This window comes from Patagioenas fasciata, chromosome 17 (assembly GCF_037038585.1).
Source record: "Patagioenas fasciata isolate bPatFas1 chromosome 17, bPatFas1.hap1, whole genome shotgun sequence".
Classification (NCBI taxonomy): Eukaryota; Metazoa; Chordata; class Aves; order Columbiformes; family Columbidae; genus Patagioenas; species Patagioenas fasciata.
In genome coordinates, this window is record NC_092536.1 from 12,852,612 (window position 1) to 12,864,372 (window position 11,761).

Genomic DNA, 11,761 nt, shown 5'->3' on the forward strand with positions numbered 1-11,761 from the left:
TGCTGCCCTGCTGCTGACGTGGGCTGGGGGTCCCAGCGGTGAGGCCCATTGGGGTTGGGTGAGCTGGTGCTATAGATGCTATAGGGATGGGCATCCCCCAGTTCTAACTGAGAGCATCTCCCCCTCTCCCCGTTGCCAGTGGGTTGGAGGTGGGAGAGCAAAGAGCAGGTGGAGGCGCCAGAGATGGGCAGATTCAGTCTCAGTCACAGCCATTCTCTTCTACCATCTCCCTTTAACATAGAAAGAAATCTCTGCTTTCCATTTTTCTGTTTCTCCAGGAATCTCCACCACCTTTGCTAATTTTCTGGCTTTGCCTCGTTGAGAAACAGGACAGGAGAGGCTCCTCTTCCCACAGAGCCATGCTGATGGCACAAAGATGGCACAACCCCTTCGCTCTCCAGGGCTGGGGACCAAAAGCCGTGGCAGCAGGAGGGGTGTGGGGGATTTCAGCAGCGGGTGCACCCCGGCTGTGCCGTGTTGTGTCACCAGGAACCCTGGGGAGCTGCCGCGGGTCCTGCTCACTCCTGGGAGATCTCCTGAGATCTTCTCCTCCAGCCCTGATTTTCCCCATCTCCAGCCAGGGGGTTTGTAGGCTCAGACCATCTGAAATGCCTTTGTTCAGGAGATGCACCTCAAATGACTACAGCCCCGCAGGTACAGCCACATTTTGGGCTCGTGGTCTGCAAGGGAGACTTGGAGTCGCATGGACCCTGGGCAGATGTGGAAGAGCTGGGGCGTTCGCTCCCTTTCGGACACCGCCTGCTGTGTGCTCTGCACCCTGCCTGTCTGGTTGGGGTGCCAAGTGCTTTATCGAGCTCCTCCATCAGTGGCGAGAGCCCCTGGAGCTGCGGAAGCTTCTCTGTCTTCTGTTTGAGGGCGATAGCAGTGCTGAGATAACCCCCATCAGATACCCGGGCCCTGCGCATCACTCGCAGCGAAAGTCAAGGCAGCGCCTCCTGTCCTCAACGGAGGGCGATGGAGAAGGGTCCCCTAAGCCCGGTGCCTGAGGGTTCCCCATCAGCCCCAAACTGGGGTGCAGCAAGGACAGACCCGCAGGGCCTGGATTTGACCCCACTCCAAGCTCACCATGGGACTAAACACTTGCCTAGCAAAGCTGCCGACAAGGGTCTCGGGGGACTGCTGGGGATGTGTCATCCAGCTCCCGAGCCAGCCCCGAGCTCCAGTGGTGTCACACAGCGAGTGGCTCCGCCGGGGGGTCCGGATCCGGCCCCCGTCCTCCCCCTGGCTCTTGCCGGCCCGTGCCAAATCCCCCGCCGGGCACGGAGACGACTCTCAGAGCTGGGTCCTGCGACAGAGGTTGCGTTCATCTCGCCTCCAGCCCATTGTCTTGTTTATTTGTTACGGTTGGTCTCCAATTAAGACTTTGAGCCGTTCAGGGCAAGAACTGTTTCTTCCCATGCGAACGTGCGGTTCCCGCGCTGCCGAGCTGTGATGTGGTTGGGGACCCGCAGGAGCATCTGCTATTGCAGCAACAGTGCCCGGGGACAAATGCGTTTCAGATGGACTCGGCATTTCTTTCCGTGCTCGGGCCAGTGGCCAGCCCGAGATGGTGAGGAAGAGCCGCCGGCCGGCCCTTTAGACGCGATGTTCCCCTCCTCGGAGACCCGCTGGGACCTGGCGTGGGGCCAGAGGCCTGCCAGGGACATCGTTACCGGCAGAACACCATTCCCGAATATCGAGCCCTGGGGGCACCTCCTGGATGGGGAAGGGGCTTTGCCATGGGCACCAGCGGGTCAACCCCAGCCAGGCGGACGCAGGGGCAGGTGAGCTGCTCCAACCCAGGTGTTTCAGGGAACGGCCCGAATGCTGGGGTGACCCTGGTTGGGATGTGACACCGGCCCTGGGGACGCAGCGCAGGGTGCCCGTGGGGGATGCGGGACTGAGGGTGCCCCAGCACCGCACCTGCGGCCCACGGACGGCAAGTCCGGTCTGGCCAGTGGCCGCGGGGCAGCTGTGCGGACCCGTCCGGCCGGGTTGCGCGGCGTCAGTCAGCACATGATCCGCGCCGCGGGGCCAAGGGCTGAGGTCAGTCAGTCACACCCAGGCAGCGGCACTGACTTCACCGCGGGCAGGAGCAGCTCCTCACGTACCGAGCTCCCCGAAGGCAGCGCTGACCTGCCGCTCGGGGCCCATGGTCAGACCGCTCCGTTATCGGGGCGCGGGCATCGCTCCCATCACAATGAGTGGCTCCCCAGAGCCCCCTCCAGCTCTTCCCCCAGCCAGAATAGTTCTTGTGGTCCTGGGGCCGAGTGGAACGGCTCAGAAGGCTCTGCCGGTCCCGCGGGGGAAGCCGCGGTGCCGGTTCCCCACGGTGCTCGCCGTCCGGCTCGCGGGGCTGGCCGGTTTCCCCGAGCGCCGGCTGGGTGGGATCGGCCGCTGGCTGAGGTCACCGAAATCCCTTTCCATCTCCCTGGGTCTGGGGCGGCCGCTGAGCGCGGGGCAGCATGTCCTGGCTCGCGGGAGCCGGGGCGATGACACCAGCCGGGGCCACCTCCAGCCCCAGCCCCGAAACCCCAGGGGAGGGTGAAGGATGAGGTGTTTGGAATTTTAGGGTCTTATCCACACTTCAGCAGGACCCGTGTTTCCAGGGAAGGAAGAGTTAATCCCCCGCTCGCTAATGAGCCTTAACTGGGAATGACCCGACCCCAGGGAGAAGTGAACCCATTGTCCTCGCCTGCGTTTGACTGTCTTCCAGGGAGACTCATGAAACGCAGAGCCCGGGCGTGAGTTCCCAATTTATGTCAAGAGGCTCTGATTTATTCTATTTATTTATTTTTGCCATCTGGTTGAGGAGGGACGCTGAACGCAAGCGTGAGAAATCCAGATGTGCACAGCTCCTCGCTGCTGCGCAGGACCTCGTCCCCAGCTCAGCTCCCGGCCCTGCCGAGCTCGACCCGATCGCCCGGCCACTGTCACCCCCCAACCCTCGGGGACAGGCCGGTGACACCCATGGGCACCCACTGTGTTCCTGCAGGGATGACGTGTGGGTATTTACACACAGATGGGCTCAGCCTGGGCACCCAACATATTGGCCATATGCTGGCCTGGTGGCGATAGCAATGAGGACACCTGGGTGTCCCCAGCTGTGGGGACACGGTGACCCTGGCAGCTGCCACGGTGGCACCACCTGTTGCATGGCCTGGCCCTGTTTCATAGAATCATAGAATCATTTTGGTTGGAAAAGAGTTTCATGATGCCGGTCCCAAACATGATTCTGGCCCCTCCGAGGCTGTCACCATGCTCACCCCTGCGTTTCTGGGGGTCGTAATGGTTTGGGGATGTGCTGGTAGCACGGTGCAGGCTGGAAACGCACCCCACAAATGGGCTCTGACCCTTGGCACCCGCCAGGACAGTGGCACAGGGGACACCCAGGGTCCCTTCCCTGCTGGCAGGGTGGAATGGTGATGAAAGCCACACCGTGCCCAAGGGATCAGGGATGTCCCTGGGTGCCTCTGCTGCGGGGCAGGGAAGCTGGAGCTGTTTTGGGGCTCAGTCACCCCCATGAAGGGACAATGGGACTGCAGCTGGGCACCGCCTCTGCTGTCCCCGTCATCGCTGGTGTGGCACGAGGCTGCCTGCGGCAGTGCCGTTTTGGGGACAAACGGATGCTGCGAAACCTCCCGCAGGAGCCGGGGGACACAGCCGGGCAGCGCGACCCAGAGGGGCAGAGAAAGAGAGGTTTTGGTGGGGAACTTTTGAATTTTTGCGATGATTTTTCGGTCGGGGCTCCTCTGAGACACGAGAGATGATCACACAGGATCTTAGCTCATCCGCTTGCTGTCTCATGCCTGGGAGGTTTGGCCGCAGGCCCGAGGGCTCCGGAGGAGGAGGAAAATTTCATCATCCCGCTCCAACGTCTCCTGGATAATCAGCCTCTTGTTAACCGATACGGCCCCATGCGAGATGCTCGCCGAGGACCGGGGCCCTGGAGGAGCCTTAGGTGGTCTTGGCCCCGGCGAAGCTTTGCTGAGCCTCTCCCAGGGCTGCCTGGGAAGCGGCAGCAGTTTTCTCTGGCTCTCCCTGCAGATGCTCGCTCGCCTCCCTCTGCCTCTTCCCAGCCGGCTCCGGCATTTCCATGCCGAGATGCTCCCCACGCCGAGATGCTCCCAATGCTGAGATGCTCCCCACACCATGATGCTCCCCACACATGGATACTCCCTGCACCATGACAGTCCCCACACCAGGCGCTCCGTGCACCCTCCCAGCGCTTCTGAGCAGCTGGAAAGTGTCGATTTAAGCATCCCCCGGGGGGGAAAATGCCTTTGCAATCAGCCATCCCATAGCAGAGCAGGAGAGAAGGAGCGAGGACAATGACCACAGGCCCCAGAAACGCTTGTGGGTGTTCGGGACAGCCCGGGGGTGTTTAAGAGTGAGCATGAAGGGAACCCAGCAAAGAGGAGCCAAATCCAGTCTGTTTCTGTCGGTTTATTTAAAAAAGGGGGACAAGAAGTATAAAAAAATAAATATTTAAATAGACTTCTATATATATATATTACCACAAATCTTATTATTAATTATTATTATTAATTATTATTATTAATAACATTATTAAAAGTCAGGTCAGAGCACTCGGTGCATGCTGGGCTTTCCACCGAGGCAATAAATAACCCTCGCAGCCGCTCCGGTGCCAGGAGCGAGCCAGCGCCTCCTGCCACCGGCCCGGGGCCCGTCCCCGCACCCCATGTCTCTGCGTCCCCACGTCCCCGTGCCAGGGATGCGTGTTTGGCCGTGCACAACCCAGCGCTTGGCTGGGCCACTGGTACATTCAGAGCCCTTCCGACATGAAAAGCACTTTTCCGAAGGGGAGAGACGAGCTCTCCCTGCCCCGCCGTGCCCGTGCGGGGCGGATGGTGCTCCCCAGTGGGGCGGATGGTGCTCTGCGGTGGGGTGGATGATGCTCTCCGGTGGGGTGGCCACCAGCTCCGTTCCCAGCAAGTGGCCTCGTCCGAGATAGCGGGACCCAGCCCCGACCACTGCGGCCACCCCGATACCCTCAGTTCAGCTCCCTGTAGGGGAGCCCAGCCCCAAAAATGTGCATGGGGAGCATGTCCCCGTGTCCCCGTGTCCCCACCAGCTGCAGAATCCCGGTGTCCTTCATCCCAATCCTTTTTCCCAGGGAAGTACAGGCTTTGAGATGATGCTCGAGAATGTCCATTGGGTCGCTCTCCGTGATGGAGGAGACAGGCCATGGGGGACAGAGTCCAGCCCCTCACATCCCCCATGTCCCCGCATGCCGTGGGAGGACAGGGATGGCCCAGGCGCATCCTGGGACCGGCCCGTGCCCCGGCGTCACCGCTGCTGCTGGGACCAGGGATGCGCTGCCTCGTCCCACTGGATGCCAGCCCCCCGGGTTCTGCTCCACCCGGGACACACCGGGCTGTGAAGTTCACCCCAGAAGGGCCAAATAAATCGCCAAAGGGTGGATGGGGCCAGCGCAGGGTCCAGGGTAATAAATAGGAAGGCAGGAGGTCAGGAGGCAGCGGTGCGGGGACGGCACGGCCGGCTCTGTGTCCTCACCAAGTGCTGGGGGTGGGTGGAGGAGCGGGGGCGGGCGCTCAGGGGGGGCTGAGATGAGGTAGGAGGACACGGGCTGCCTGGGCGATGACCTGCACGTACTTCCTGAGCACCTGGCAGCCCTGCTGCTTCTTCCTGAAGGTGCCCTTGCCCTTGGAGCTCTCGCCGTAGCTGACGTCCACCTGGAAGATGTTGTAGTTCTTGCAGAGGAGGCAGGTGAGGTTGGAGATGAGGCCCCGGGTAGTCTTGGTGGTGTTGTGGAGCCGGTCGAGGAGCTCCTTGGCTGTGGGGTTGAGCTCCTCCTGGTCGCGCGTGATGTTCCCCAGCGAGGCGTTGAGGAAGGCGAAGAGCTGGTACATGGCCACCATCACCTCCTTCCTCTCGCTCGTCCGGTTGACGCGGAATGGCGGGAAGACGACACCGCTGGGGTTGCAGAGCTTGTCGGCCTCGCTGCTGAACGGCTCTCCCTGGCACTTCAGCTGGGGAGAGAGGCCAGTGTCACCCCAGTGTCCCCTGTCCGTCCCCCCACCTTCTGCCACCATCCCTGCGCCATCCCCAGCCCTCCCCCTTTGTGCGCTCAAAGCAGCAAACAGCGTCCCCATGGCGTCCCCAGCCCTCCCTCCTCACACACTTGGAACAAACAGGTCCCGGCCATTCCCGAATGTCACTTACGTAGAGGCTGAAGAGGTCCTGGGCGGTGGCGTTGAGCAGCGCGACCTGCCTGCGGGTCTGCTCCTGGACGTTGGAGCGGCACAAGCCGTGGCCGGGGCAGCTGGAGCCGGTCACCAGCAGCGCTCGCCCGGCCACCGGCCGCCGCTGCAGCAGGAGCAGGGCCACGAAGGGCACGACGCCTGTGCAGGGAGAGAGGGGACGTCATGGTGGGCACCGAACCCGTGCTGGTCCATGATGGTGCAGAGCATCCTCCTGGGGTGCCCCCAGCCCTGGCACCCCAGGGCAGGGCGTCCAGCCAGAGCGGGGACCCGTCCTGCTCAGGTCAGGGTCCGTTTCGGCCGGCAGCCCCAGACCCCCCACTTTGCCGTCCCGTCGCGCTGCCGTTGCCCTCACCTGCCCCCCGGCAGGCGCTCCCCCGCCTCCCTTCCCGGCGGGGCGCCCCGTGGCATTCCCACATTTCGCAACCGGCCCGGTGACGACCTGTTGGGTTTAATCAAATATGCAAAGCGCTTTTCCCTCCGTTATCCTCGGCCGGGCCTGCGGGAGCGAGGCCCCACCCCGGCCCCGGCTGACTCAGCGGGGCGCCCGCAAGGAAACCTGCCTCCGGCATCCCCCTTCCCTCCCGCCTCCGGCCCCGCCGCCTGCCTCAGTTTCCCCGGCTGCGAAGCGGGCGCAGCGCCGAGGAGCCCTGGGGAGAGCTGCCACAGCTGCCAGAGACGCCGGCCAGCAACTCCCTGGACGCGGAACAAGGGGACCCTTGAGCTGCCCGCAGCTGGGTCACCCCGGCATCCCCTTCCTGCCATGGGGCGAGAGCGGGGTGCTCCAGCCCCCCATCCATGGGGACCCCCCAAAGCAGCACCCCTGCTCGGGGAGGCCAAGCCCATCCAGAGCCCCGCCATGGTGCTCTGCATCCTCGGGACAGGTCCCTGCGGGGTCCCCGCTGGCGGGTGACCTGACCGTGTCCCTGGGGGGCCCGGAGGCTGCGGGGGTGCTGCCAGGTGACGTCCCCGGCCGTGACAAGCGCCGAAGCTGCCCACACTTGTCAGCGCCTCCGACGTGCCGCCGGTGCCGGGTAATACAAACCTTCCTTTATTTACCCTGCCCAGGTGGGAAAGGACTTACCTGGGCGTGTTGTGAGCCCTGACCCGCCGCTCCCCCCTGCGCGGGACGAGGACGGGGGGACCCTTCCAACCCGCACCCCCATGGGACACGGCTGCCCTGACCCCCTGCAAGCCCCTCTTGCCGTGTCCCCACGTCACAGCTGGGCAGAGTGGGGTTCAGCACCCATGGGTGCTGGATGGGTGGGGGGTCCCGGGTGGGTGCTGGCCCATGGGAGCCCCAGCACGGCCTCTGGGGTGGCGACCGCTGCTCCCACCCCCCGTCCTGCACTTGGCAGCCTCCCCATCCCTCCGGTGCTCCCCAGGCAGCGCAGCTCGCGACATCAAGACACCCAGCAGGAGGAAAAGCAGGAGGGGGGACCGAATTTAAAAAAAAAAGCCAAAAAAGCCCAAATTAAAACAAAAAAAAAAATCTCCCCCCTTGTCTTTTTTTTTGTTGTTTTGGAAGCAATTCCAGTTATATAAGTGTCCAGATGTGGCTGCACCGCGCCAGCGCCGCGCCGCGCTCCCGCTGCCAATTCCCAGAGATGCTCGTCCCGGGGGAGCGCGGCGCGGCGGGAGCCCTGGCTGCGGGTACCGCGACCTGCGCGCCCGGGCATCCCCGTGGAAAGGGGGGGGAAAGAAAAGTGGGGAGAAGGGGAAATCGTTGCTCCCAAGTTGGAATTCTGCTTGCTTGTTTCTTTTTTTACCTGCCGGTACGAACTTCATTGTGAGCCGCGTCCCGGGAGCAACTTAATAGAGATTGGTGTTGGCAGAGGACGTTTTCAGAAATTCATGTTCATACTGGGGGACTTCTCGGGGTTTATATACCGGTCCGGCAGCCAGCCTGTGTTGTAAGAAAGGGGAGGAGGGGGGGACGCGGGGGGGAGCAGCACTATCGTTACTTCTATTGAAACTGGAAATCAGGAAGTCGAGGGCTTTGGAAATCCTGAATGATTCTTAGAAATAAACTTCTGATAAAGTTGATGTCACCGGGATTGTGGGTTTTGTGTTTTTTTCACGCGCGGGGTCGGGGAGGTGCTGGGGAAGTGGGTGGGAAGGGGGGGGGAAATATGAATTGCTGTGCCCTCCCGGGGAGGCGAGCGGCGGCACGTGGGGTTCGGGGGCGTCGCGGGGGGCGGCGGGTGCCGCTGGTGGCGTTGAGGCGCGATGGCGAGCGCGGCCGTGACTCACCCAGCCACAAGCACTTTCACCCCCGGGTCCCCCTCCCCGGGCCGGGGCTTCCCCGTCGGCTGCTGGAGCAATCAATAAAATAAGAGGGGGGGGAAAAATTGATTAGGGGTTTTTGGGCGGTTTTGAAGGGGTAAAAGGTGAGCGGAGGTGATGGTGGGGTCCCCGGAGGGGTGCGGGAGCCCCGGTCGCGGTGGGATGGACGCGATGATATCGGTGTCCCCCAGCCCACCAGCAGCTCGTCCCTTTGGGTGAAAATATGAAAAGTAAAGGGTGGGTTTTCTCTGGGAAAAAGAAATGGACAAACCCACCAGCGGGGAGAGGCCGGACCAGCCCCCAGGGTTAACCCTTCCAGGGCAGGCAGGGCAGCGATGGGCTGGTTGGCGAGGTCCTAAGATCAACGTGGGGCAAACACCCGAGCGGGGGGTCAACCCTTCATGGGGGTCCCACAGGGCCGTTTGCTCCCTGATTTGGGTGAAAAACAGGTTAAAGGGATTTTTGTTTGTTTGTTTGTTTAATATATATATATATTTATTTTTTCTCACTGAGGGTACGGCCCGAGCTGCAACTTTTAATCAGGTTTAGCGAGTTTGTGCCCTGGGTGCGCTGGCAGCGTGAAACCACCGGCGTGACAGTCGAGGAACGGTGACGCAAGCGCTACCACGACCCCGACTGCCCCCGGTGACGGGGGGGGACACATCGAGGGGGGACACCAGGACCCCCCTGTGCTGGGAAACAAGGCAGGGGAGGTTGGTCATACAGCTACTGCCTCAGTTTCCCCATGCAGGAACCTGGGGACCAGCCTGGTTTGCCAGGTGACATTGATGCCCCAGCAGCCAAAGCTGGTTTCAGCCCAGCCTGGCCTTACTGGGCTGGGACTGGGAGCCAGGGGGCTGTGGAGGGGGGGACCAGCCGTATCTCACCCCCTGCAGCCTCACACCTGGTTTTATTGGGGCGCAGTGAGCAGCACCTTGTGTATCAATGGATACCTGCTGGCCTGACAGCACTTAATTAGCTGTGAAACTGGTGTTTCTTAATTAATGGCACTAGGGAACGTCCTCAGCAGGGGCTTGTGCACAGGAATTGCCGCAGATTTGCTGTTTTCTGCCCTTTTTCCAAATTTCTCAGCAGCGATGGAACGTGGAGATGGGCAGGGTTTGGGGGTTCATTTTATAATGGCTTTTTCGGGGAGGATAAAAAGGTGGGGGTGTCCCCTCTGCAGAGGGGGACGCTCCAGCAGGAAAACCCGAATCCTTGCTCCGGGCGGGCTGGACCGGGGCAATTTCCCAGGGATGCCCAGGAAAATCCCCTTCCCCATTGCTTGGGTTCGGGAACGTGCCTGTATGGACACCCCTGGGGACAGGCAGCAGGAGCCTGGCGAGGTGGTGACAAGGGTGGGGGTCCCAGGGGGGGACCAGAGTGGGGATCCAGCCCTCCCCATGGCAGGGGCTGTGGGGATGGGAAGCTGGTGGGGTGTTCCTTGGGTGCCCCCACTTTGGGGACCCCAGGAGCAGAGTTGGGGGCAGGTTGGGCAGGAGGCAGCGGCCCTGCCTGGCTGAATGCTGCGTGCTGTCCCTGTTGTCCCTCTGTCTCTGCTGTCCCTGTTGTCCCTCTGTCCCTGCTGTCCCTGTTGGCCCTCTGTCTCTGCTGTCCCCCTGTCCCTGCTGTCCCCCTGTCCCTGCTGCCATCCCAGCTGGCGACATGGGGACATGGCCAGGAGGGTCCCAAGGCCACCGCTGCCATGGTGCTGCTCTGCTCCCCCCACAGCTGCCTCTGGCCCATCCCTCGCCAGAGCTGCCCCCCCCGCCCCATCCCTGTCCCCTTGTGTCCCCCCCGCCCATCCCTGTCCCCATGCTGCCCCCTGCTGCCCCAGCCCAGAACTGACCACTGCCCATCCCATAATTGCCCACCGCCCCATTCCCAGCCCAGAACTGCCCCCCATCCCTATCCTTGTCCCAGAATTGCCCCCTGGCCCCATTCCCACCCCCAGCCTGTCCTCTCCATGCCAGAACTGCCCCCTCCTGCCTCGTCTCTATCCCATAATCGGTCCCCCGTCCCAACCCCATCCCAGAACTGCTCCATCCCACAGTTGCCCCATGCCCATCCCATCGTTGTTGTGCTGTCCCTCTGAGACCCCTCCCTGTGCTGTCCCCAGGTTGGGGGACACACTGAGATTTCAGCCCTCACACCGGTTTGGGACCGGAGCCGGGGAGCTGTGCTGGGGGGTGACTAAGGCTGGTGTCCCCTCCCCGGGGAACCCCGGAGCTGAATAACGGCCAGGACCGAATTCCCCTTGGACTCCCCATGTTCCCCTGCCCGGGGCTGCCTCCCACCTGGCCCTGTGCCCCACCGGGGTCACCCCACTTGTGTCACCCCACTGCTTTCCCTCCCAGTCAGGCGGTGGGTCCCCATGGCTGTGGGGTGAGCAGCTCCCTTGGAGACCTCAGCCAAGGGACGTCCCCACCGTGGGGTGGCTTTTCCCAGGTGGCTCCAGGGTGGGCAGCAGGGTCACTCAGGTGGCCCTGACCTGCGGGGGCACTGGGGCCACCAGCATCGCTCTGGTGACACTCAGTCCAGGGTGCACCCACATATGGGGGTCCCCCCACCCCTCCACACCCTTCCCTGGGTGGGGTCACATACCTGTGCCCTCCCCTCCACAGCCCATGCAAGCCGTCCGCTCCTCGGAGCCAGGTGGGTGGCTCGGCAGCTGGCGGGCGGTGGCACCGTCACAGTCACGGTGACCCACAGCACGGCAAGCCAGCCCGGGCTGCTTCATGGTGACATTGTCCCCAGCAGGAATGTCCCCAAATGGCAGCAGGGGCCAGCGCGGCGGTGGCCGTCCCGGCGGCGATGCTCCCTGCGACTGACTCAGGCAGTGGTGCCGGGCAGCCCGGTGGCACCGGCACACGCAGGAACGAGTGACTCTGCGGTGCCACATGACCGGGTCTTAGGATTTTTGACTCAGCGGGGCCGGTGGCAGAGGGGTGGCCTGGTCCCCGCAACGGCCCGGCAGCTGTGCCGAGTGGCACACGGGGCTGTGTGACGTGCGGCATGTGGTGCCATGCAGTGTAGTGCCAGGCCATGCCATGGGATGTCACGCCTTGTCACGTCGCGTGCCACACCGCACCATGTGCCGGACCGCACTGTGCCATGCGCCATGATGTGCTGGATGCCACGTCTCATTGGGTACTGTGTGCCATTGTGCTGTGCCACATCCCGTGCCACCACTGCCATGCCACATCCCCTGCCACCTGCCACATGCCCTG

General features: G+C 62.8%; 1 protein-coding gene across 1 annotated transcript; it reads right to left on the reverse strand.

Moving 5' to 3' along the window:
• Positions 1–5,480: 5,480 nt before the first annotated feature.
• On the reverse strand, positions 5,481–11,433 carry LIF (LIF interleukin 6 family cytokine). Its single transcript, XM_071815873.1, is given in 5 exon segments — positions 5,481–6,014; positions 6,208–6,386; positions 7,330–7,383; positions 7,386–7,529; positions 11,136–11,433. Coding segments are annotated over 5 exon segments (1,113 nt in total). The 3' UTR covers positions 5,481–5,576.
• Positions 11,434–11,761: the final 328 nt, after the last annotated feature.